The sequence below is a fragment of the Natrix helvetica genome (genome assembly GCF_964273705.1).
Source record: "Natrix helvetica genome assembly, chromosome: 2".
Taxonomy (NCBI): Eukaryota; Metazoa; Chordata; class Lepidosauria; order Squamata; family Natricidae; genus Natrix; species Natrix helvetica.
The window spans coordinates 259,370,703-259,394,242 of NC_138552.1; the positions used below are offsets into that span (position 1 = coordinate 259,370,703).

Consider the following 23,540-nt stretch of genomic DNA (forward strand, 5'->3'; position numbering starts at 1 on the left):
TGAAAATTTAAAAAAAAGTTAATTTTACATAACCATAGGTTGAAGAATCAATAATGAGTATTAGAGAGTAAAGCAATGACATGAAGTTTGCAAAGCAATTAACTCAATTTATTTTGCTGGATTTTTTTTTTTCACTATTCTAAATCCATTTAAAAGCCTATTTAACATTTAGTGAACAAAATACACCTAATCTAAGTAATTCTTAAAACTTTTCCCAGAGTAATTGAACAAAAATATTTAATATGGATTAACAAATATATGTTGTGTTTTAAGTGTACTGGTCAAATACATTCAAGACATCTCTTTGAAATTTATTTTTGCTGAAATATTTCATAAATATGTAAATATTTTATAATGCAAATCAATAATGTACTGTATATTTATGTATTTGTTTTTTATTTTTATTTCTTTATCCCACTTTTATTATTTTATTTATAAACTTAAGGAAGTAAACATATCTAATATTTCTTATTCCTATTGTCCCCCCAAGAGCAACCTTGTGAAATGAGTTGGGCTAAGAGAGGGTGATTGGCCCAAGGACACCCTGGCTTTCATGGCTAAGGCAGTACTGGAACTCACAGTCTCCCAGTTTCCAGCCTGATGCCTTAACCACTAGACCAAACCGTTAACAGTTCTCTTGCACATGAATTCGTCTGACTGGCAATAGATGCCAGAGTTTTTTATTATGATTCTCTTCAACTGCTTGTGGAAGTGTAATAAATGATGCGTTATCTTTTTTTATAAAATAACAAATCTCTCAACTTTGTGGCCCTACTTCTTTACCCTTTCATTTAGATAAAAAGTATTTCAGAGTTTGTCAACAAGTTTCCTATATCATGTGAGCCCTCCACAAGGTTACAATAAGATTGTAATCTGATATGGAGAACAACAATTCCTTAGTTTAACAAGTTCCATTAAAAGGTTCAATAACAGCAGAGAAGCTTCCCCAAACTATTTCACCTTCCCATATTGGCTGATATCTCCTGAAATGTGAAGCTGTATGTTCTAAGGCAGTGGTTCTCAAAGTGAGGTCTGGGAACCCCCAGGGAACCCTGAGATCTTTACAGATGTCACAAAATCAAATAAATACTTTAACATTTCTCTGTTTTTATTTCTAACACAATAAATATTGCAAGATATAACCCACATAAACAAAAGCTCTTTGGAATCCTCCATCATTTTTAAGAATGTAAAGTGGTCCTGAGGCCAATATATTGGTGTAGTGCTACTCTAAGGCATTTCCAAGCATCTACTTTAACAGGCACACTAAAGTTGAAATATTATCTGAAAGCAGAGAGTTTGAAAAACCTTTAATACAAACCAGTTACCACTCCCATAATATTCACCTTGTTTGCTAGGTTGCTTATTTTTAAATTTTATTGGCCACCCATCTTACCACAGGTTTATAGTTCCCATAACTTTCTTGTCCTATAATAACTGCAAAGAACATACGCACCCTTTCTGAAAAGCAAGAGACATTGGTGATTTGCAGCCAAAAACAGGACAAGACTGAGCATCCGGACTGTAACCTTCTTTAAGCAAAAGTTCCAAGCAAATTTCCTGACCACTGTAGATTGCAGAGTAGACAGGACTCACTTTGCCTTCAGCATTACCACAAACCCGGTCAGTAACTGGTATCAGCATGCGCAATATACTGCAAAAATGTAAAATGAATGTTACTGTGCAAGCAAAAAAAAATCTTTATTACATATCTTACAGATGAAAACATCATTTTCCTGACCTTAAAACGAAAACCATTATTTGCACCTTTTAATGTGTTCTGCATGAAACTGAATTCTCAGCAAATGGTAAGAACTGGCTGATCTCATCTGGATTCTAAAACTAAGTAGGGTCCCGTCTAATGAATACGAGACCTTTGAAAAATACCAGCGCTGAGACAAGATATATCGGTTTAAAAAAATCTCAGAAAAGGCAGTGGCAATTAAACTCAATTTTGCTGCCAAGAACATTGCATAATTTCTTTCCTGCTGCTAATAGCAGTTGAGCTGGATTCAAGGGCTCCCATAGTGGATAACTGAGCCTATATGGTAAAAAGTACAAGGTTTCAAACCTTTTCTTTCAGAGGTGAGTCTTCTGGGCCCATCTTTTGCTTTGGAATGGCAACATTTCATCTTGAGTCCCCTGTGTAATTTTAGTATGTGTGGGAAATAGGACTCTCAAACCAGTGTTGGCTTTTTAAGCAACTGTTTTTTTAAAAAAAACCAAACAAGCAAAATAATTGCAGTAATGTAAGCTCCTGGCCATCTAGCATGTAGGCATGCAGCTGGATTATCTACCCTTCCTCTCCTCCTTGGGTGATAGACCAATCTCACCAGAAAAAAATACAACCAAATTTTATTTTAAAGACAGAAATGTTAAAATGAATTCCTATTTAATTTTTTAAAAATCCAAATGGTGAATGTGAAAGATAAATGACAGGCCTGCTCAGATTGCAATAAAACAGCTGACGGAAAGGAAAAATACAAAGGATAATGCAATATTCTAGACAGGCAAGATGCTGTTTCTCATTCTGAGAGAAAAAAGAAGATGGGTTAGGTATTTCAAATTAATATTAAAGATTACATAAACATCCCAGAGATGATTTGGAATCTTCATATGCAATATGATAGGTTGAAGACTGAGGTTACATGTTCAATTCGTCAGAGAAATAACATTACACTTTAGCACCACAAAGAAGTATAAATCAAAAGCCAGTGCAATGTTAAACAAGCCACCTGCTTAAACAGATGTTCCCAGTTCTTCAGCTACTTAGATTGGAATATTAATCCCTGGTTTTCCCAGTCTCATTTCAAATTTTGCCCCCCGATTGTAAAAGGAGAAAAACTTTTCTTTTTCCAGCAGAGGGAGAAGCTGAGGTAACCATATTCTATAAATGATGCTTCTTTATCCTTTTAAAGCCTTAAACAGCACCTAGGTTTTGAGAACAAGCTTTTACAGTAAAGAAATCTCACTGATTTTTTTAAAGCTTACTACAAAGCTCAATCTAAATTTTAATACATTGTGACAGAGATATATTTTATTTTTAAATCTATTTTCTCTTCCTTGATAGCCCTCTTTTAATCTACCCGAGTTCTGTAGCTTGGTGTGTTCATTCGAACAGCTTTCCAGACATATGTAGCCAAAAATTCCCTTCATCCCAAAACCACATTTCCTTCACCACTCTGGAATTTAGAGGTAATCTGTACGTAGTCTGGAAGAAAGAAATCTTGCCTTTGAAAAGATTGCCTGTTATGCATTAAATAAAATGTCTTTGAGGAGAAGCTCAATAAAATTACTTCATAGGTCTTAGTGAAGCTGGGACAGATATTTTAAATTATAAGAAAAGGGAGGCTGTCCCATTAGGTATTGCTTATAGTGTCCCATTTTCAGGAGATGGGGGAAGCTGAAGCTAAAAAGCATTGTTTTCCAACAACTATTCTTTGGAACAAGTTTCCTACAGATGTGTTTATCACACTTGGCAATTTTAAGGTGTGTAAACTTCAACACCCAGAATTCCCCATGGATGGCATCTCAAAAGTTGCCAAGTTTGATATGAGATGTTAGACTGGCGGCTCCAGTAATAATTTTCCAGAAGTTTCCAAAGGCTGGATGCGAGAGAGAGTATGAGAAGTGATTCTTAGTCATAACTATTTTTATTATGTTCCTCACTTTTTATTCTTACTGTTATAGCTTTGGGTTTTTTAGTTGTCTTGGAATTCTGAAGTTATGAAACAATGATTTTAAGCTGCTTATTTCTTTTATTTTTATGCAAATATGTTTGTATTTTTTTTCCTAACTGGGGTTGCTTCTATTTTACTGTACTTTTTTATTGTAAGCCATGGTAGTCCGAATGTTTCTCCAAAATACAAATTTAACACAAAATCCAACTGATTTTAAGTTGAGGTTGTCCTCAACGTACAACCTCAACGATTCAAGGTATTAATTATGACCTTTAAAGCGCTCCATGGCTTAGGCCCAGGGTACCTGTGAGACCACCTACTGCCACCAGTAGCCTCCCACCGTCCAGTACGATCCCACAGAGTTGGTCTCCACAGGGTGCCGTCGGCCAGACAGTGTCGGCTGGTGACCCCCAGGGGGAGAGCCTTCTCTGTGGGAGCGCCTTCCCTCTGGAATGAGCTGTCCCCGGAGCTTCGCATAATCCCTGACCTCCGGTCCTTCCGACACGCCCTAAAAAGTTGGCTTTTCCAGCAAGCCGGCCTGGCCTGTTAATTTTAACTCATTTTAAAATGTATTGTCTTATAAATTCGGCTTGTTTTTTGTTTTTGTTTTTATATGTATTTAATTTCTTTTTAACTTTTGGGATGTGTGTTTTTTAATGTTGTACGCCGCCCTGAGTCCTTTGGGAGAAGGGCGGCATATAAATCCAATAAAAACAAAAACAAACAAACAAAACAACCAGTTGCTTAGCAACCATTCAAAGATAAGACAGACTCCCTAAAAGCTAACAACATGCTCCCAAAGTTACAGCTGCTACAGCACCCCCGCAGTCATTTGCCATCAGGACCAACCACAGAGATACTGCAGCACCCCCATCTATCTTCCCCTATCCCATCCCCCAGGTTTCACATCTTTCACGTTACTCTTTTGCTCATTTTTTGAAAATCTCCAGAACTCCATCCAGGTCAGGGAAGCAAAGCAAACTGCTTTGTTGATGGGCTGCACAGTGCAATCCCAGAAGATCCACCATCTTCTCAGCTGCCACAATTTGCTGCATTGGACAATGGCAGCTGGTACTGGGATTGCGCTGGACAGTCCAGCAACAAAGCAGCTTGCTTTATTTCCCTAACTGAGTTCCAAACATCTTTGCTAGGTAAGTGTGCAATGGGTAACATGGGGTGGGGAGGAAGGTTTGGGACAGCGGTGGGATTCAAATTTTTTTACTACAGGTTCTGTGGGCGTGGCTTGGTGGGCATGGTAGGGGAAGGATACTGTAAAATCTCAATTTCCTCCCAATCAGCTGGGACTTGGGAAGCAGAGAATAGATGGGGGCGGGGCCAGTCAGAGGTGGTATTTAGCAGTTGTCCAAACTACTCAAAATTTCCGCTCCTGGTTCTCCAGAACTGTTCAGAACCTGCTGAATACCACCTCTGGTTTGGGCCTAGTGGGCAGCACTCTGAGGGCTGGGAAGCACAGAACCAGCTGTCGCAAAGGAGGGGGGGAGGTCTTGAGAGTCCCTGGAACCCATGTGGCACATTTGTTTAACAATTACATCAAGAAGAGCAGGGATGGACAGTCCAAAATGAAGCCATCACATGGATGCTTCACTTAATGACTGTCACAAACTCTAACCATAATGGACAGTCTCCATTACCCTCCTGATTATTGAGACAGACAGACAGACAGATTTAAAAGCTGCCCAAGTCCTGGTTACTTAGGGCAGCTTAGAATCAAAAAATAAGAAAAAATGGAGAGGAGAGCTGACGTTGTGATGGCACGACGTACGATCTTGATGCTCCGAGATCACAGTCGAATTTCTGCCAGTAGACGGTCCATTTGGACCTAAACCGTCCCGCAGAGACGGTGATTGAGAAGGGCACCTCCTGCTGATCTCAGGGACATTGCAAAATCCTTGAAAGGTCCAGGAATAGCCCTTTTTTTCCGGCGACAGAAATACAGCTAATGAAGCTGCTGAAGTTGGGGCAGCTTCGGAACAGGAAGAAAGCGGAAAGAGAAAGTGTGTTGAATTGGTGAGGAAATTTTATTAGAGGAAGAGACTACCCAAGAAAAATTTTTTAAGTTAAGTTAAGATTGAAGACAGAAGACTGTAGGCAGCGAGATTGATCTGCATTGAACTTAGTGTGTTATCCAGTGTCTAATTTTTTTTTCACGGATGGAACTTTTGCAGGGGCTCCCTATTTTTTAAACTGAATGGATTAATTCTTTCTTCTTCTTTCACCTTTGCTTATACCTATGGATTAAAATTCTCCTTTTTTATAATGCTTGATTGGATTGATTGGATTGTTTTTGATCTCCATTTAAGGGATTTTTTCTTTCTTAAGCTTGGAATATAAAAAAGATAATAAGGATTATAAAGAGGGTTGTAACAACAGGAGGAAAAGCAGTTACACTGCCACTTAGAGGCCGAAGGCTGGATACATTATTTTTTCTTCTTTCTCTTTGATCACTTGAGATTCAAGGTTCTTTCAGTTTGTTTATTGACAATGATAGTAGGAAGAGCACAATTTAATTAATTTAATTAATTTATAAACAAGTTGTTTATACAGGTGCCTTTTGGAAGTTCTATCACTAGCTATTGGAGGGAAGACAACATTTTGACTTGAAAGATAATAAATGAACCTGTTTAAAGTTTATTAAAATAACCTTGAATCCTATGGTGGCAGTGCCTGCAAAATTGGAAGAACGGCGCAGCAGGAAAAAGAAACTGTATGTTGGGTTTCAAGCTTTTATGAGATACGAAAGGAATAACATGTTGCCAAGAGAAGTTTATACAAGATTTATTAAGAAAGTACTAGAACATTAATGCTGCAAATGGCAAGAGATATAAGACCGTACTATTACTGGAAAGATACAGGTTGATGCAATGAAAATGTATAATAAAAAATTAAGCTAAATATAGTTTACTAATAGTATGTATAAAATGAAGCAACAATAGCTATAGCTAAATAATGATTAATAATGATAACAATACATATAGATATATTAGTTTGATAATATGAAATTTTATATAAACAACACATGGAGATTATGAGGAGGTTTAAAAGTTTTATCTAGAATATGTTATAAAGATGTATTGTGATTGGATGATCCTGTTGAGATATTATAATTGTGATATACATGAATATCGGTGAATTTAAAATATGCGATTTGATATGAAAAGCAGGTGATGACTATGAAAGAGATGCTTGGAAATAACTGACACACTTTCTATAATTTGTAATGGAAGATGGTTTTTTTAAAATGTTTGTTTGTCCTTGTTCAAAAACAAATAAAAATTGTTTTTAAAAGAATAATAAGAAAAATACAGAAATTGAAACAATAGTCCAAACAAATAAATGAAAAATCCATCTAACGGGGGCTTAAACATCCATCTGTCCCAAAGCCTGAGAAAAAGCCAGATCAATAATAACAATAACAATAATGACCCATTATTTCTTCCTAAGATCTTGTATAAATGATGCATTTAGTGTCTTGGATTGTTAGACTGCCTCTGTGATTCCTGTAACCACATTTGAGAAGCACAGAACCTGCTCTGCATGCAGATGCTCCAATTTCTGACAGCTGTAATTTAAAAAATGAAGTCTCAGGAAATGGGAAAGAAAGTGTTTGGGTAGAAAGGTGCTGTTTCTCAGATTTAGTAATGGACAAATAACCTGATCTGATGAAAAGCTGCTTTCTGTATTCCTAAAGGTTTATACTTTTCCCTGTTGCTAGGTGATTATCTACAAAATATTTTTTTTCATAATTTACTGTGTGTTAAGTTTCCCATTTGGTTCACAAATACATGAAGGTACATCAAATACCTCAAAACAGGAATATCCAAACCACAGCCTATGCGCTGCATGAGACCCTAGACAACTAGTAATGCGGTTCCACAAGAAATAAAAAGAATAAAAAATAATGGAAGTTTGTTATTTGCATAAAGGTAAAGATAAAGGTTCCTCCTTCCAGTTATGTCTGACCCTAGGGTACAGTGCTTATCTCTGTTTCTTAGCTGCGGGAGTCAGTGTTGGAGTCAGTGTTGTCCGAAGACATTTCTGTGGTCATGTGGCCAGAATGACTATAAGCTGAACTGCACAGAATGCTTTTACCTTCCCACCAACGTAATACCTATTTATCTACTATTTGCATGATTTTGAACTGCTAGGTGGACAAGATTGGGGCAAGTAATGGGAGTTCACAGTGTCGTGCAACACCGGGTCTCAAACCTGGGCTGTCAGCTTTCTAGCTGACAAGCTCAGGCTCTTTAACCACTGAGCCATTGCACCCCGTTATTTGTATACGTTAACTATATTACATATTTTAATGCATCCCAGGACAATTCCTCTTCCTCCCAGGTAAGCCAAAAGGTTGGACACCCACACTCTAAAGCAGTGGGTCTCAATCTTCCTAATGCCGCGACCCTTTAATACAGTTCCTCATGTTGTGGTGACCCCCAACCATAAAATTATTTTATGTTTTCTGTATTTTTTTTTAAATATGTGTTTTCCGATGGTCTTAGGCAACCCTTGTTAAAGGTCGTTCGACCCCCAAAGGGGTCCGACCTACAGGTTGAGAACTGCTGCTCTAAAGGAGCCAGCTAAGGCCCCTAGGCCTGCCCCTCCTCAGGAGGTTCAAGAGGCCTCTATTCCCAGTGCAATTACTGACAAGGCCTGTGATCCTGCTCCTCGAAAGGCCACTTCCAAGACCAATCATTGTTCTCTTCCTACCCCAGCTCCTAGAGCTTCTATTCCTTCTAATTTCAACCCTATGGAGGATCTCTCCATTGATACCGATGGGGATGTCCCCCCCCCCCAGCTTCTCCTTTGAACCCAGAGGATGGAATTGGTTATCAGGGGGGATCTGATTCTGAAGGGGATGGCAGCGTTACCCCAGACATTGATGTGGGTTCCCCGGTACACATGGCTGTCACCATCAACCCCGATGGCAAATTGGGTCATGTAGGAATCATCAAGGCAATCATGATACTCTGACTCATTTCAGAGAAACCAACTTTTTTTTACTTTTATGTGATTATTTTATTATTTTATATTAAATATTTTTACATTATAAAATATTTTATATTTTATACAAAATAAACCTTATTTTACTATTATCCCACATATTGTATTAGAAAATTTCTAACCTGAGCTACTACAAAAACATTTTAAATAATAAATATAAAAAAACAATGAAGAAAGTGAAATATATTAGAAAAATGTTTTAAGTAAAATTGATTTTACTACCAGTCAAAAACAGAGCAGATGCAAAACTGATTCATCAACTGTAAAAATTCTGAAAGATTAAATAATTTCTAATATTGCTTAGAAAATATAGCCATAAATAGGAATGTCTTATTTCTATTATTCAAACTATAATTTTATTTCATAATTTATGCTCGGCCTTTCTTCCTTTATAGAACTCAAGGCTTAACAGAAACTAGGAGCAATTTTTTCACATCACCTACTTGCTGTGTCCCATTTGTGCTGCTGCATGGATAGGCAGCTGCCATTCCTCTTCATTGCAGTATAGGTTTGGATTGGCTCCTTCGGCTAGTAACAGCTCCACACATTTGTCATTGCCCTCCTGGGCCGCAATGAAGAGTGGTGTGGCTTGATCTTTTGCTTGACAATTGATGTTTGCTCCTGATAAGGGAATTTTGATAATTTGATAATGCTCCTCATTTTCAATTACTCACTGAACCTTATTTTTCTACTCCATGCTTAGACAGGAACTAGTATAACTAATATATAATTACAATATGGTTCTTTTAGGGATTTCTACAAATCAACAATGTACCTATTTCTATCCAAACACAGAGTATTAAATGCAATTCAAACATTATAGCCCCACTCTCTTAGGAGCAATGTTCATCACTCTATTCTCTTCAAAATCCCTACAAAAGAGCTAGACCTTTACACTCACCAGAACAGTCATAGGGACAGAATCATCCTTATTTCCAGCTTCAGTTAGGCATTTATTTTAACACAGTAAAATTTAGCAAGACTAACATTCATACTATGTTATAGAAAAAAATGTGCATAATACATTATAGCAAAATGTACATAACTTCTGATAAAAGACTCAAGAAACAGGAAGATCCCATAATTCTAATTATTTCATGTTTGACCCAACTGCTCATTATTGCTGGTTTTTTTGCTATTATCATTGTCTACCCAGTTTAAATTCTTTATTGTCTAACCCAGAGTTTCTCAACTAGGATTCAGTGGAATCCTAAGGTTCTATGAGAAGTTGCCAGCCATTCCATGTGAGATTTTTTTTTTTTTGGGGGGGGGGGGGAGGTCATACAAAGTTGACCACAGATACATCAATTGGTTTCATCATACAACAAGAGATGTATAACCACTCAAACTGTTTTACACATTGCATTCTATTCTGCAAATCAGTCCCTACATCAGTAGTCTTAGCCCAAAATAAGCAGCTAATAGTATAATCTATCTGCTACAATTCACTACAGCTTCTACTAATGAAAGCCACGATGACTGTAGTTTTGCAGAAATTACCATATGATATAAGTATCCTTAAGCATTCCAGTTTTCCATATTGTGCAGCAATAAATAAAGGTGTGATCCCAAAATCATCTACAGACTCTTTGTTGGCGCCTTCATCCAGAAGTAATTTCAGTATTTCAGAATAATTCTGGAATGGGGAGAAAAGATAGGTTGTTAACTACGGCTACAGAACTGAAAATTTTCCACTTTGGTTATTATTTGTAGCCAGTTCCTTGATCCCTTAAAGCTAAATTTAGCTGATGCTAACCCATTACAATATTGCCAGTGACAACTGAAAACACACAGTGGGATACCAGCAAAATATAAGCCAAAACAGATTTAGAGGACTGTCATTTTATAATACAGCCTTTTGTTTCTTGTAACATTTAATTCTGCTCAAGTGAAAGATTGATTTACAGAAGAGTTTTTAAAGCAGTTCTCAAGGAAGAAAAAACAAACAAAATGACTCTGTAAGATTTTTTTGGCTTAAGACTAGATAGATGGACATCAGGATAACTGACGAAATGAGCCAGTTTTGCTATAAAACCTAAAAAAAATCAAAACAATAGATTAAATCAAAACAGGATTTGAGTTTTTACAGATGTGGGATGACTAAAAGTCTTAATGATCTCTTAGGAAGATCTAAAAGACATATGGTAAATAAATAAAGGCATTAAATGAAAGGGATTTCATCAAAATTATAACTTCCAGTCAAAAAGTCCCATTACTTAGAATTCTCACTGGTTTAAATCCAGAGGTGTTTCTGTGACATTTTGCTCATGCAAAATGAGCAAGGTAATTTAAATTCCTGCCTCACATTCCCTTAACAGCTTAGCTTTTTCATTCAAAATAGGACAGGATCAGAAACAAAAGGCTGAATCAAGATAAGGAAGTACAGTGATTTTTGAAAGCAGAAGCCTTTGCCACTTGTACATGAATATTTAGGTATTATAGTTGATTTCAACAAGATCTTCCACCACAACCCAAAGAAGTCATTATTAAAACTATTACCATACTTAGAACTGTAGAATATAAAGGTACTAGTTGATAATCTGGCGTTGTCCGGATATTTATTTATAGGGGAGAAATGTCCAGACCAAACGTAATTCCTAATGTTGGATTTTCCCCCTTGCCAGAAGGAGCCCCCTTGTGGAGCACTGTGAAGCTGTTGCCATGGCAACTTCACTGCGCTGTACAGTAGAAGCCATTTTATGGCAGTACAATAGAAGCCATTTTAAGGCACAACAGGCTGTATCTTAACAGAACACACACCTTGAGGAGTGTTAGGGGTGTCTTACTCCCACAGTATTTTTTTCCAGAGATTAAGTAATCTGTGTACCAAGTTTGGTTGAAACTGCTGGAGACGTCCCAGACTTAGCTGGAACACACACACACACACACACACACACACACACACACACACACAGAGTAAATGTCAGAATGCAGCCTGCAGCACACCAAAGAACTAAAGAGATTGAGAGTCTATCCATGGAACCACTCACCTTTTAAATACCAAAATGCCATTTTTTGAAGGTCTCAGTGTAATGGAATAAAACAATTATTTCAAATGAATTATTGTTCAATAACAGATTTATGACCCATTTATGTCATCTGATCATTTCTTAAATATGTGTACTACTTTTATTATTTAAAATGTATATTGTTTCATACTCTCTTCAGCTCTTGTCATATTGAGGATGATCATTTGCATTTAATCTGAGTTTACTACACTGTCACAGATCAAAAAGTAAATGGCTTGCCAAAGCTACACAAACCTGTTCTTTAAAGAGAACAAGAGTAAAACCTTTATTCATGTGGAAATGAAATTATGGATTTATAGCTTACCTGAAAAGCAGCCTGGTGCAACGAATTCCATTCAGACCAGCAGTGGGATCCATTAAGATTGGCTCCATGTTGAAGGAGAAGCTTAATCACATTAGTATGTTGGTTTTCAACAGCTTCAAAGAATGAGTTAAAAGCTGCTATTATTATTATTATTATTATTATTATTATTATTATTATTATTATTATTATTATTATTATTATTATTATTATTATTATTATTATACGATTGTATCACAGCGGCCAGTTGTTTCGCCGGATTTGGCATTGATTACTAGTCGGGCCCCACCCAGGGGCCTAGGACGTCGTAACATATTTTCGTAATATACATGCAGATCCAAGCAGTGCAGCTTTTTGCATTTGACTGATGGTGATTTTGTCAAGTTTTAACTGTTTTAAATGTAATTCCAGTGCTTTTAGAATAGCTCCCAGTGTGCCGATTACCACTGGAATTACCACTGCTGGTTTGTGCCATAATCGTTGAATTTCAATTTTTAAGTCCTGGTATTTCGCGACTTTTTCATGTTCCTTCTCCTCAACCCTGCTATCACCTGGTATTGCGAAGTCTATGATTGTAACCTTATTTTTCTCAATCAGTGTGATGTCTGGTGTTTATTATTATTATTATTATTATTATTATTATTATTATTATTATTATTATTATTATTATTATTATTATTATTATCACTATCACTATCACTATCACTATCACTATCACTATCACTATCATTATTATTATTATTATTATTATTATTATTATTACTATTACTATTATTAACTAGACAATCCATACCCCTCTGGGCCATCATTTCAGACATATTTTCTTACCTAAACAGAGAAAAAGAATGACCAAGAGCAGGCAAAAAAAAAAAACCAGCACAACTTCCTGCCAGCTTCCCCATTGAGTTTCCTTGTAAGAATCTGGCAGGGAGCATTGGAAATAATCCCTTCCTTCACTTCCCTTCCCTTCCCCTTAGGGCCTTACTATTTAAGAGTAACTTGTCTGACTATTCAGAAATGTGGGAGATGGCTTTCTGAAGACATGCCTGTTAAAGGAGGCCCATTTTTAGGGCTCATAAGAAAGGTTTTTTCCCCCCTTTTTTTCCCTTTTTCTGTATTGCTCACACACTATGGAAAGCATCTCTTTGGCAGCTGATTTTGACTGCCATATATAATTTTAAAAGTCTGTTTAAGATTCATCTTTCATTAGGCTTTCAGTTAATTAAAAAAAGCTAGAAAGAGATATTAACTTATCATCCCAGCAGCAAGTCATAGATCTTATCTCTGGCAACAAATGCAATTATTATTCAGTAGTTTTTCATTCGTACTAAGGCAGTTTTGGAAACTTCAGCATCACTGCAATTATTTTCTGGAGCTTCATCAGCAATTCAAGATCAGACAGCAACAAGATTTAAATATCTTGCATGCACTGTATATTTATTATATGAAATGTGCAAACAGACCAAAAACATATTCAGAGAATACTTTTCTAAAACGAAAAAAAAACCCTGAATGCTTATATTATTTGTGCTATTCTCTCCCCCAAGAAGAAAATGAATTTTTTTTAAAAAAAATATATGAAAATACTATATTAGATATGCACTTAAAAGTCAAGTAGATTCTATGGATTGCACCCAACGTTCAGTTCAGTAGTAGAAAATTTATAACTGGAAAGGTTCTTTTTATTCTATTCCCTCCAATACAGCAAATTTTATCGAGACAGATGATCTTCCAGATCAGAATTGAGATGGGAGGTACAGAATGGGAAAAGAGAGAAATTGATATACATAAGCAGTGTGTGTGTGTGTGTGTGTGTGTGTGTGTGCACGCGCGCGTGTTCATTGTCAGCAACAAGATTACAGTAAAAAAGTGGTGAGTAGAGGATCAAGATCCAACAGTGGTAAGTGCTTCTAATCAATCGGTCAATTTATAAATTGTGGAGGTTCATTACTATCCTATACAGGTGGAAAAGTTTAAAAGGCATTGTTAAGGATAGCATTTTTAAAGAAACTTGTATGATCTTAAAAAGTTGAACAAAGGAAGAATATATGAGAATATATTATTTCTTTCCATGTTTTTGCCTATCTGGTTATGGCACTGCCAAAGCAGTTTCTATTTCACACTAAGCCAGGAATTTGCCTTGATCATTTTTAATTCTCCATGTAGACTTGACTCTCCCACTGATGTATTAACTCCATAATCCCAAATCCTCACACATCAAGAAGATGCAAAGTCAGGAACTCTTTGAAAATAGATTGTATTGTGGCTGAGACCAAATAACAACAAAAGCTACAACAGTAAAGAGATGTTGGACAGGATTTCTAGAAGTAGCCAAGTTCAATTGAGAGCCTGTGGCTTTCAGGCTGATTTTCAGAGCACTCTTGTAATGCTTTGCTCTGAATGGAGTTTTGAAAAAGAGGTTTCTGTTTTCAAACAAACACAATACTCTTTTTTTATCATTTGAAACAAAAAAAAATACATCAAAACATCAAATTTCCTTTTAATAAATCATTTGAAACCCAGGCATATTTTGCATAATTCAAGACTGACTAGTACTTACACGCAATATAAAATGAACCTTTGGGGAATATATTTTCTACCATATTTTATAAACCAGACCAGCACCATAGCTACTTTACATTGATCAGCGCTCTGAATTCTAGACTGGGGAATGAATATGTGTTTGCTTTACTGTAAGTTTGAGGTAAAGGAAGAAAAAGAGTTCTTTTATATCTACGTATGTACAGCAATATTACTCTATACCAGTGGTTCCCAACCTTTTTTTGGCCATGCCCCACCTAAGCATCTGTAAAACCCTAATCCCCCCCCCCCCCCGATATATAATCCTTACTTTACTCAAAAAGTGAACTCTACTCATGCGGAGGACGCCTAAAAGGCCATTAACTTGGTTTAAACAAGGTTCAAATTGCCCCCATTAAAAATCAAATTGCCCCCCCTGCGGGGCATGGGCCCCATGTTGGGAACCACTGCTCTGTACTGACTAGCTAGCAATGTTGATATCGGGTATAAACTGAAAAGTTCTGTGTAAGAACATTCTAATCTATAACAGATCTCTAATCCATCAGAAAAGCTCTAATTAATTAAAAAACAATTGTTCATAATACAGAATATATAGTTCTAGCAGGTTAAAACCAGCCTGTGGGCTAGAATTCAGCTTGACAAGTAAAGAATTATTAATTCTGAAGCTAATATAGCTAATGAGTCTTTTCTCTTGGCAGCCTGCAAACCCATTGTTTTATTTCCTCTGCAATAAATCTAATTCTTTAGCCAAAAGATCACAGTGATTACCAAAAAAAAATTTAAGACATAATGCAAACGTATCCAAAGATAGCTATCAGTCCAAGGTGCACTAAGGCAAATTCTATTCCTGCCAGAGTATATAATCACTCTCAACTCTAGCCTTGTGACTTCCCTACACCCCTACTCATTACCGATATTCTGATATTTTTGCAACCTATCCAGAGACCAATTACACAATTCTGAGTTTCCAGTAAAGGATTTCTTCCTTAGCCAAGGCATCATTGAATTTTTGATACAAGTGCTATAATTTATAAGAGTACACTGAAGTCTAAGATGTTTAAAATCAATTCAACATTTTGCTGCTCCTTGGATAACACTGACACCTACCGGCTCTCACACAGCAATTGATTCCTCCCTATTTCAAGATTGCCATTTCCGTTAGCCCTGTGACTATTGTTCAATTACTGAATAATCCTCCAAATGTTTCACAACCTTGCCTTTCCAATTCAGTCTTTGAGAGTAAACCTTGGTGTAGTTTAAGAACTTAAATAAGGACACCTTTTCTTCCCTTTCAGCTAAAAAACTAAATGACCAACAGAATTTTGCCCATTTGTACACTGATTGATGTTAAGGAGGCAGTTTCCTGCCTGAAAAATAGGAACAGGTGTATTAAATAACATGTGGGAAATAAGAAACATATTTGAAAGATGATGAGTATAATCTACCCTGGTTTAGTTCAAAATAAAATAAACACCTTGCGTATCAGAATAGAGCTGGATGGGACCTTAGAGGTCTTCTACTCCAGCCTCCTGCACAAGCAGGAGATCCTATTTCATTTTAGACAAGTGACTGTCCAGTCTCTTCTTAAAAACCTGCAGTGATGAAGCATCCACAACAAGTACCAATTCAAGTGACAAGGATAAAATCAATCCCTAACACAGAGTCTGTTATGTGGCACCCAGAACTCTTCTGAATCCTGGAGCACCGGGGAAATATCAGAGAACTGGAAAAGAGCTGATGTGGTTCTCATCTTCAAAAAAGGGGAAAAAAACAGATCCAGGAAACTACAGACCTATCAGCCTGACCTCAATACCAGGAAAGATTCTGGAAAAGATAATCAAGCAATGAATTAGCGAATACCTAGAAGCCAACAAAGTAATAGCCAAAAGCCAATATGGGTTTGTCAGAAACAGATCATGCCAGACTAATCTTATTGCATTCTTTGACAAAGTGACAAAATTAGTGGACCAGAGGAATGCCGTCAATATAGTTTACTTGGACTTCAGTAAGGTAAACCATAACCTACTGTACTACTAGGTAAAGTAGAAGAATGTGGGTTAGACAGCATCACCACCAGATGGATTCGTAACTGGCTGACCAACCGCACTCAATGTGTAGTCCTCAATGGAACGGCATCTTCCTGGAGGGAAGTATGCAGCGGAGTACCCCAAAGCTCTGTTTTGGGCCCAGTACTCTTCAACATCTTCATCAATGATTTGGATGAGGAATAAATGGGGAAATCATCAAATTTGCAGATGACACCAAGCTGGCAGGAATAGCCAACACTCCAGAAGATAGGCTTAAGGTACAGAAGGATCTTGACAAACTTGAACATTGGGCACTATCTAATAAAATGAAATTCAATGATGGAAAGAGTAAGGTTCTACATTTAGTCAAGAAATACGAAATGCACAGATACAGTATAGGTGGTACCTTGCTCAATAGTAGTAACTGAGAGAGGGATCTTGGAGTCCTAGTGGACACCCATTTAAATATGAGCCAGCCAGCCAATATGAGCAGTGTGCAGCAGCTGCCAAAAAAGCCAACACAGTTCTAGGCTGCATCAACAGAGGGATAGAATCAAGATCACGTGAAGTATTAATACCACTTTATAATGCCTTGGTAAGGCCACACTTGGAAGACTGCATTCAGTTTTGGTCGCCACGATGTAGAAAAGATGTGGAGACTCTAGAAAGAGTGAGAAAAGAGCAACAAAGATGATTAGGGGACTGGAGACTAAAACATATGAAGAACGGTTGCAGGAACTGGGTATGTCTAGTTTAATAGAAAAAAGGACTAGGGGAGACATGATAGCAGTCTTCCAATATCTCAGGGGTTGCCACAAAGAAGAGGGAGTCAAACTATTTTCCAAGGTACCTGAGGGTAGAACAAGAAGCAATGGGTGGAAAATAATCAAGGAAAGAAGCAACTTAGAACTGAGGAAACTTCCTGACAGTTAGAACAATTAATCAGTGGAACAGAAGTTGCCTCCAGAAGTTGTGAATGCTCCAACACTGGAAGTCTTTAAGAAGATGTTGGATAGCAATTTGTCTGAAATGGTATAGAGTTTCCTGCCTAGGCAGGGGGTTGGACTAGAAGACCTCCAAGGTCCCTTCCAACTCTGCTATTGTATTGTATTGTATTGAATGTAACTGCCAACAATCACTGACACTGGTCAGGCACCCTGATACAGGAAATATCCAAAATTTATTATCAAAGTGCTAAAATAGATTCATTATTATTCAAATGGGGGGGGGGGAGGAATCTTCAAATCACAAAGAAAAAAACCAAAAAACTTGGACCATATATACAGTGCCGTTTACTTTGCAATCATTCCTTCAGTCCTAGTGCTACAGATGGTCCTACTCTCTGTGAGCGTTTGGCCGTTTTAAACGGTTAATCATAATGTAAAACACACGCATATGTACTGAATTACAAAGCTGCTTTCAAAAACTGTTCAATAACCCAAATATAGTTTACTCTCAAGAATGAACAGCTATGTTGAAAATATAAAGCCAAATATCCATCTTACCCACAAAAAGCAAAACCTTTCTAAAATAGAACCAACTGTGAACTACTTACCCAACCAGTGTTGTCCAGTGCTCTTCAAACTGAAGAGCACTGGACAACACCAGTTGGGAAAATGGAAAACTACAAGTACAAAACTGCACAGACGTGTCCATGCACTTGCCATAGTTGGATTTGTATTTCCTGCACACTGATAAAGGAAGCAATCCAATAACAGCTATATTTGCAGTATATTCAAGAACTATGATTAGCTGAAACTTTGCATTAATATAAAGTAATGATGGCATTTTTATATTTCTATTTGTTTATGCCAAAGCACACAGCTAGAACAATTAAAGTTATGAAAAAAAGACATTTGAAATATCTATGTTTGAGGAATTTTTCCCTGTGTAACTTTTAAACCTTTTGATAACAATATACTCACCTAGAAATAAGGGTGTGGTGGCATCATTAGTGACTTCATTAGGATCAGCCCCAGATTCCAGAAGAATAGCAGTACATTCCAGATTTCCCCTACTTGCAGAAAGATGTAATGGACAAGTACCCTCAAATGTTTTAGATCTTACGTAGTTAGCAGAGGATGCTACAAATCATAACAGAATAAAATGAGTAAAAGAATAATACACAAAAGTTGGAGAAGTTGCCATTTTCCACGCCTCCCTAACTGCAGTCCATCTACATACTATATTTTTCGGAATATAAGACGCACCGTAGTATAAGACCCAGCAAGGTTTTGAAGAGGAAAATAAAAAAATGTTTTTGCACTCTGCAAACCTCCCCAAAACGGCCCGTTTTTCACAAAAACGGGCCTGTTTTTTCCCCCAAAAAAGGCATGAATAGCCTTTAGGGAGCTTGCAGAGTGCTCGGGGGGGGGCAAAAACGAGCAAAAAACGGCCCATTTTTCATTTTAAAAAAAGGGAATGGATAGCCTTTAGGAAGCTTATAGAGTGCTCCTGAGGGCTGGGGAGGTAAAATGTCTGCCCTCCCCAGCCCGCAAGAGCTCTCTAAAAGCCTCATACAGGCTCTGCACAGCCATTTTGGTGAAGGGGGGGTGGCCGGGAGGCAAAAAATACTGTATTGAGTATATAAGACACACCCAGATTTTCAGCCTGTTTTTTGAGGGAAAAGGGTTTGTCTTATACTCCAAAAAATATGGGTAAATAAACAGAATCACAACATGGTGGCAAAGCATGTGTTTCTCACATAAAAGGTTCCAGTCCACATCTTCATTTAAAACAATCATAACTTGCTGTTGTTCCTAGGAAGAAATTCTGAGCTACATGGACAATCACTCTGAATTAATACAAGGCAACTTTCTATTGCTAATCTAAATATGTAAAAAGGAGCATTTGTCTATCTGCCTCCTGCCTGCTTTCTCTTGAGAAAGTAAAGACCACCCTTTCCTAGAAGGCATTCCTTTTGCAATGCCAATTTAGGATCAGTTTAGCTGTTCTATTAATTATTTTCTTTTCTACAAATACCATACAATCTTACAATTACTATTTTACAGCTGGAAATAGTACTGAAATATAATGAAATGTTGGACTTTGATATCAAGGGTATACAAATCATAGCCTCTAACATTTCATCGTTGAATCATTTGTGGGGCATTTAAATACCTTCTAAATATTTCAATCAATCAATCAATCAATCAATCAATGGTGAGTCTAATTTGCTCCTCCGCTCTAATGTCATAATAATCATCAACCACAATTTTTGAATCCCCAAAGAGGAATAAAGTGTGGGTTCTGGGATGCACAAGTTTTTCTACCCCTATTCAACATTTATTAAATTAAAAGTTAGCAAAAATCTTCATGTTAAAAATCCTCTCATGAAGAAAATAATTCAGTAATATATCTTGGTTCTTTAAAAGAGCCTTAGAAGAAATCATTTTACTAATATTTAGCTTGATTTGCATGGTAGCAATAGCACTTAGCAAAAACATAGGTATATTTTCCATACTTGCTGCAGATTTTTTAAACAGATTTTAAAACTCTTATCCTGAAAAATATAGTTGACCGAAGAACAGAGAAACTGTTCTTCCTTGATTTGTTCATTTTTTATAACAGTAGGGTGTTGGGGTGATGACCTCACAGAACCCCACTAATTCAGTGATGCTATAAACGACAGCAAGACCTAGCAAAAGTCAAAAGATGGTAAAGATATAATGATGTTTTCCAATGCTGTACGCAGACAATTGGCAGCTATGATTAGTCTACTTTTCATCAATTAGATATCTGATGGGAAATTGGAGTAAATTGGAGAACTAATACTATAGGGCTAAATTTTATCATCATTTTATATATATTTGTAAATAAGTGGCAGTAATCTCCTTTAAAATCAAGGGAAGGCAATCATGGAAATGAAGATCACACATTACTTCAGCCTCCAAGCGTCATGGTAGCAATAATGACACTAGAGGGAGACAGGAAAATATTTGACCATGCTGGAATTATAATGCGCCTGTTTTGCTTGCTACTTAGGATAGGAAAAAACCCAAAAAATCATAATGCCAAATTTTGACCTTTTGCTCCTTGAGTATCAGTAGCTCAAGCTACTGAGAGTTTAAGAATCTTATGCTTTTTGTAACTTCTGAAATATCTACCCATTTAAGGAAACTTAGCTCCTGGGGAAAAAATGGAGTTTCTGAAAATTCTATTACTCTGAAACAGAAAGCATATACCTATCACTACTGCTGATACATTTCTCCTTACCTGCTTGAATTAAAAGCTTTAGACATTCATTTGTGTTTTGAAATGCAGCTTCATGAATAGCCATCCAACCTCTGTTATCAGGAACATCAATGCTGTATCCCTTTTTGATTAGTTTCTTCAAAAGTTTAATATTGCCTTCTCTGGCTGCAAGCCCAACAGCCGAACATCTATCAGAATAGGCTTCTGTAAAATCCATCCTAACAAATTAGGGTAGGAGAAAATGAAGAGGTATTGCCCATAAACTTAATGGAAAAAGAATTCAACAGTGTATTATTTCAACAAAAGTTATCTTCATTAGAATATAAATCTACACAAATATATTTGATAGGCACCTCTACAATAAATTTATTTTCGGAAAGTATTAAGAATATCAGAAGGCCATGTTCAGAGTATATACACCTAGCAGGATCACCAAGGCGTGAAGAGCATCCCAGCTAAAGCAAACAGACCGATGTATCAGGCAGCAGCAATATAGGAAAATGTTGGAAGAGAACAATTACTTTAGTAACAACAGTAAAGGCACCTTTTCATATTGTATGAGAAGAGAATGGTAAACCACTCCTGTATTACTAGAAAACTACTTGGGTAGTTTGGATGTTAGTTATGGTGAATGACAATATAGAGGCTGGTGCTGGGCCTTTGAGGTCAGATGGCACTCAACATGCTACTGAGAAAGCGCTAAGGATTTTCCATTAGTGTTCATGTCAGATTGATTAAATTCTTCAGGACACCTCGTCACTAACGGTGCCATATAAAAGAAAATGCAAAGATGCAAAAACAGTAGTGGGAAATGCAACATAAGAAGCATGAGCATGTTCAACACAGTGAAAGATTAAGTGAAACAACTACATGCTGACATTTTAAGTTAACTGAAATGGACTGTTGTGGGTGACGTTCAGTGAGATCACATTGTTTGCTACTGTACTGAACATGAAAAACAAAAAAGGAACTCAGATCACTCTTTGTTTAGGAGTTTTGCTGGGCAACTTGTCTTCACAGGGGTGATCTATCAGATCAATCAACCCATGGTGCCTAATGGATCCAATGAAGTTTCAGAAGGCACCTGCACAGTTTTCCAAGAATCAATTAAGACTGATCATCCATTAAAATAAAGCGGAAGCTGAGGAGTTTGACCAAATAACACCGGTGATGTAATATTACTCCTTGGTTTACCAAAGAGCTTATGGAGATGAAATCACAGAGGAAGGAAGACCCATTTTGAGTCCAACCGCTAGTAAGAGATCACATTTGCATCTACACAGTAAAAATCCAACAATCAAATTGAGATATTTTGCCACTTCGTTGCATCTGATTAAAGACAGAAAAGATGATTTTCATAAAAAGTCTGAAAGGTCCACTGTGAAGAATTTTATTTATCCAACTTCTGGATAATGAAACCACTCAGATTCAAGAGGAGTTGAACTTCAGCTGCACAGCATCAACAGATGTAACTGGCCCTTTTCACAGGTCACTCACATACTGTATAAACTAAATGTATGTAACTAGAAGAAAGTCAGAAGCTTTCTGGAAATTTCTTTATAACCTTAGAAGGCTACTCTTTTTAAACTCATCACAAACAATTGCAAAATCTCTTCCATGTAATAATAATTCTATTGTCACCAACATATTGAATGAGTTCACCCAATATCAAAATCATTTTGGCTCACAGTGTACTTAGCCACCATAGTACATGACTACATAACAAATTATATAGTTTATAATTCAGTTTGCCACTAATCCAACAGTAGTTTGATTCATCACTAGTGCAATGTATGAATAAAGGGCTAAGGCAAGAATTAATACTGATTATGGCTTGGGCTGAAGAGACCAGAAAGTGTCTGACTTGAGGCAGATAATACTCAAATTGACCTTCCTCAGAGGTTGTTACTTGAACGGCGATCCCCGGGCCGGGCACTCTAAACTCCCAGAAGGAAGAGGGGATAGAAAATCAATAATTAACTGAATACGAATTAGGGCACTGACCCAACTGGATTCAAAGCCCATACTCGAGCATCGCGCAAAGTTACAGGTTAAATTCGTGCAGCAAAGTAAGCACAGGGCGAGGACGCCTCCTTTGAGACTCAGCGGGCTGCAGCCCCGGATCCTCACTTCCCTAGTTTGAAGTTAAAACCCGCTGCCTGGCCGAAGGACTCAAAGGGGGAAACTGGCACAACCCCCTTGCCACCACGACGGTTCTTCTTCCCTCTCGGTTGCCGGGGCAGCCTGAAGGGAAAGCGGTGAAGATGCTTCCCTCGGCTGCTCGGCGCGGGATATTCCGTAAGATGGCGGAGGCGTCTTGTGAAAAACAAAAAGGCCGCGCCAAAGAGCCGTCGCCAATCCGGCTTGTCACTCGCCGAGCAGGACGAAGCAGCCAACGCGCCTCCCAAGAGAGGCGGCCGCTTCTCCTTCCTGACTCGGCCAAAGAAAGAGCCGGAGCCGAGCAGATCAATGGAATCCCAGCCCCGCTTCCTTCACTGCCCGCTCTTCTCACCCGAGATCTTCGCCGGGGCACCCGGGGCTACTGTGGCTGAGCGAGGCTCCCTTTCTAGGAAAGGAGGGGCGACCGCTCAGCGCTTGTGGCTCAGAGCGGCTCTCCCAGAGGATATTAGAAGATTTGCCGAGCAGGAGCAGCCGGCTGACACCCAGCCTTTCTTTTCCTGGCTCAGAAGGGGATGCCGGGAGCTGTAGTTTGAGCTCGGTCTCCGGCAAAAAAGCCGTCTAGCGG

General features: G+C 37.6%; 1 protein-coding gene across 1 annotated transcript in view; it reads right to left on the bottom strand.

The window, feature by feature from the left end:
• ASB3 (ankyrin repeat and SOCS box containing 3) overlaps window positions 1–23,430 on the bottom strand; it is a 39,965-nt gene extending 16,535 nt beyond the window's left edge. Inside the window, exons 1-7 of the mRNA XM_081942784.1 lie at window positions 23,307–23,430; window positions 20,816–21,012; window positions 18,526–18,684; window positions 12,036–12,148; window positions 10,203–10,338; window positions 9,146–9,323; window positions 1,457–1,654 (exon numbers count right to left, since the gene is read on the bottom strand). Coding sequence (XP_081798910.1) covers window positions 1,457–1,654; window positions 9,146–9,323; window positions 10,203–10,338; window positions 12,036–12,148; window positions 18,526–18,684; window positions 20,816–21,011 — 980 coding nt within the window. The 5' untranslated portion in view covers window position 21,012; window positions 23,307–23,430. The remainder of the gene's footprint in view (window positions 1–1,456; window positions 1,655–9,145; window positions 9,324–10,202; window positions 10,339–12,035; window positions 12,149–18,525; window positions 18,685–20,815; window positions 21,013–23,306) is intronic.
• Window positions 23,431–23,540: the final 110 nt, after the last annotated feature.